The sequence below is a fragment of the Dioscorea cayenensis genome, chromosome 14, assembly GCF_009730915.1.
Source record: "Dioscorea cayenensis subsp. rotundata cultivar TDr96_F1 chromosome 14, TDr96_F1_v2_PseudoChromosome.rev07_lg8_w22 25.fasta, whole genome shotgun sequence".
Classification (NCBI taxonomy): domain Eukaryota; kingdom Viridiplantae; phylum Streptophyta; class Magnoliopsida; order Dioscoreales; family Dioscoreaceae; genus Dioscorea; species Dioscorea cayenensis.
Window position 1 is genome coordinate 18,711,928 of NC_052484.1, and position 3,979 is coordinate 18,715,906.

At 40.8% G+C, this 3,979-nt stretch overlaps 1 protein-coding gene across 1 annotated transcript; it reads left to right on the plus strand.

Moving 5' to 3' along the window:
• The first annotated feature begins 1,467 nt into the window (after positions 1-1,467).
• On the plus strand, positions 1,468-3,979 carry LOC120276363 (cyclin-dependent kinase G-2-like). Its single transcript, XM_039283088.1, is given in 14 exon segments — positions 1,468-1,826; positions 1,828-1,879; positions 1,881-2,010; positions 2,013-2,042; positions 2,045-2,088; positions 2,090-2,188; positions 2,190-2,272; positions 2,370-2,498; positions 2,593-2,728; positions 2,810-2,898; positions 3,079-3,190; positions 3,280-3,386; positions 3,490-3,650; positions 3,723-3,979. Coding segments are annotated over 13 exon segments (1,323 nt in total). The 5' UTR covers positions 1,468-1,614; the 3' UTR covers positions 3,590-3,650; positions 3,723-3,979.

A 3,979-nucleotide genomic window follows, 5' to 3' on the forward strand; every position in this document is an offset into this window, starting at 1 on the left:
GATTTTAAAGTTTTTAATAAATATTAATTTAATGATCATTGGAAAATTTAAAAAATATATATATGAATAGATTTTTAGTTATTTAACATATAATAATATATATTTTAATAGTGTCTATGTGTAGAGGGGAATATACACAAATCTATAGATATATTCATTGCATTTGGTTTTATTATTGTATATATATATATCTATATATATGCGTAATTAGTGGGAATTTTCTTATTTTTAAAAAAGTAAGGACGAGGTGGGTTTTGCGAAATAAGATAATTTACGGGGGGTTTTTTGTAAATAATATTGCCCTATTGAGAGAAGTCGACGCACAACCGCCGCTTTCCTTCATCCTCGCTTTCCCCAATTCTCGCTGAGTCCTTCCTCTCACGATCCCTCGATTCGAAGAGGCTTTTACATCCGCGGGTTTTCAGGTTAGATCTCTCGATTTCCACACCGAAATTCCTCTTTTTTGCCGGTTTTCAACTCTTAATTTGGGTCCAATTCGATCTTTTTCCTTGTTTTTTTTAGGGTTTCGCTCTTTCTGATCATTCTAGGGTTTATATCTCAATTTTTAGGAATTCTAGGGTTTTAAGTTTTCTGGATCAGTGACTGGTGAAATTTCTGCTGTTTGTCCTCTGGTTTGTCTGGTTGTGTTACGTCTCGAATCGAATTTTTCTTGTTTGTTTGCGGGGTTGTGAATCTAGGAATCTGCGGTCTGCTCGGTGTTTTGATCTTGATTTGGGGTAATTGGTTTCATTGTCGTGAGATCTGCCAATCTTGAACTTCTCTAGGGTTTTATGGCTGCTGGACGGCATAGTGGGTATAGAGAGCATGAATTCAGGGATAAGGACTCTGATGTAGATCAGTCCAGGAGGAAAGAGTACTATCAGGATCGTGGAGAGAAGAGGTGGCCATGATCACCGAGATAGAGCTAGGGTTAGGCCGAGGGACGTCAAGGAGAGAGAGGCTTTGAATGGGGGCTTCTCATTCACCGTTAGGGTTTTTGGCAATTCTAGTGGGGGGAAGGCCGGGGATCATCATGTTAGGAGTAGGTTTCATAGGGGGCCAGTGGATAGGGAACCTGGTGAGTTGTCGAGTGGGAGCAGCTCAGATGATCCTGAGTTATCTGTGTCCATGGTCAGGGATAACTCAGTGATCAACCAGGAAACGGAGTTTTTGTCGAGCAAGAGAAGAAAGTTTTTCACCAATCATTTTGGGGACAGGGATGATGGCAAACTTAGCGCTGTCACCAATTCCAAAAGCAAGAATGGGCATTCAATTGAACAAGTTGCACTCCCTCCACTCCCTCCACCACCTCAGTTGCCAGAAGGTTTTGTCCCTGTTAGCTCAATTAATTCTGTCCAGCTGAGTGCAGATCACGCACCAACGATACACGATGTAAAAGTCTCTGTTGATTCACCTCAAGATCAGCAGAATCATGACCAGGAGCCTGGGGTGGTTGATGAAGATGAAGAAGACTTCTCTCTTGCTCCTAATATTTCTACTTCACGATGGGCTGACAGCAACAATGCTCTTGATGATGATGATGATGATGAAACTGAAGATGTAAAACAGGATTTTGTGCCCAAAAGGAGGAGAAACACCCCTCTGGCAAATTCTATGGAACAAAGGTTGCTGAAGGCTCCAAGTCCTGAGGTTGGGGAAGTCATCTCTGCATCGAAGTCATCTGGCTCAGAGGGAGAGAGGAGGGATGCTGACCATGAGGTTGAGGTGGATAAGAATGTCTATATGGATGTTGATGAGGATGCTGCCAATGGCAATGTGGCTGAGCATCTCTCAGACACGGATTCTGATGATGATGTTGATAGGGACTGAGTCCCCAAAAACTGCACAGCCTCCTCAAAGATGTATAAACATGCTGCTAGGGGTGTAGAAGTGTTGATGAGTTTGAGAGGCTAAACAAGATAGATGAAGGCACTTATGGAGTTGTCTATAGAGCGAGGGATAAGAAGACCGGTGAGGTAGTGGCTCTTAAGAAGGTGAAGATGGAGAAGGAACAGAGGGTTTTCCATTGACTTCTCTTAGAGAGATAATGTTCTCCTATCCTTTCACCACCCATCAATTGTGGATGTGAAAGGAGGTTGTTGTGGGAAGCAGTCTTGATAGTATCTTCATGGTTATGGAATACATGGAGCATGATTTGAAAGGTTTAATGGAGACGATGAAGCAACCTTTTTAGCCAGAGTGAAGTCAAATGCTTAATGTTGCAACTATTGGAGGGTGTCAAGTATCTTCATGACAACTGGGTTCTCCACAGGTACTGTATTTTAGGCTTTGGAAAACATGTAACCTTTCTCATTTGTTCTCATTTGTATGTTGTGAAGGTGGCTTATTACTGACCTTGTGTATCCCAGGGATCTGAAAACTTCAAACCTTCTTATGAACAACCGTGGTGAGCTTAAAATTTGTGATTTTGGGTTAGCTCGCCAATATGGTAGCCCACTGAAACCATATACTCACTTAGTTGTGACTTTGTGGTACAGGTCAGCTTGCACTAATTTCTAAGTTGATGTATATAGAATTTTTTTTTAGTTAACCAGGGTTCATGATGTTTTTCTTTCTTTTTGGCATTTGCAGGGCGCCTGAACTTCTGTTAGGAATAAAAGAATATTCAACTGCTATTGATATGTGGTCTTTAGGATGCATTATGGCTGAGCTTTTGGCGAAAGAACCATTATTCAATGGAAAAACTGAGCTTGATCAACTTGATAAAGTACTTTCTTACGCGCTGAGCTCAATGGTGTTTCTGGTAATTGATTTTCACCTAATGGTTACTAGCTTTTATTTATTGCAGATATTTAGAACGCTTGGTACACCTAATGAGAAGATCTGGCCAGGATTTGCTAAATTGCCTGGATTAAAAGTTAGCTTTGTTAAGCAACCGTAAGTTTTATATTACCATTTCTTACATTATCTTGTTCATTCAACATGTATTCTTATTTTAGCTGGCCTTTTACCAGACTTCGAGCTATGGGTGATCTTGTCGAGGCCTCCCTCTTTACCTTGGTTGCAGTTGATAGTTGACCAGTTGTTCATATGAGTTTAATATCTGTCTCCTTTCAGGTATAATAAGCTAAGAGAGAAGTTTCCTGCCACGTGTTTTTCTGGACGCCCAACTCTTTCTGAGGCTGGTTTTGACTTGCTGAATAAGCTCCTAACTTACGATCCTGAAAAGGTAAATGCAATTGGAAAGGTGTATGTAATCTATTTTATTGCCTCAAAAGCCTACCCTTTTTTTAAAGTGTACTCTTTGTGCATGTGTAGCGTATTACAGCTGAGGCTGCTCTTAATCATGCTTGGTTTCATGAGGTCCCTTTGCCTAAATCAAAAGATTTCATGCCGACGTTTCCTGCACAGCATGCACAAGACAGGTAGTCGAAGCATGTACTTCGTGGTTTAAATGGAACTTCAATTTCTTCCTAAGATTGCTGTTGGTCCATTGTGTTTGATCTATCTTTACATGAAATTTTGCAGGCGCTTACGGAGAATTATGAAGAGTCCAGACCCACTAGAAGAGCAGCGACTGAAAGAGTTGAAACAAGGGGAGCTTGGACCTACTGGCCTGTTTGGTTAACATGCACATTCTGGGTAATAACATCTGAATAGTGCCCATCATATCCAGCAAAGTTTTCCAGGTGAGGCATGCATTGCTCGTGAAGTTGCACTCTTCTGTCTGTCAGCAGACAATTGATGCTGTTATTTAGCAGGCACCCTTGATGATTGGGTGGAGTTAAAGATTATTCTTCCTTCCTCCAAAACAAGTTCTATTGCAGGAAAATTTTGTTCCCCCAGTCCCAGTGCATAAAAAAGGTGCATCTTTATGCAGCTTGCAGCATAAGGTGTGGCATATTGGCCTTTATTTTGGTATAATCAGTTTCATTTGAAACCCTGTAACATATTTTATTGATACGTTGTGAATGGCCATTTCAAAACCTGGATTAAAATACCAGAAATTTAATGGACA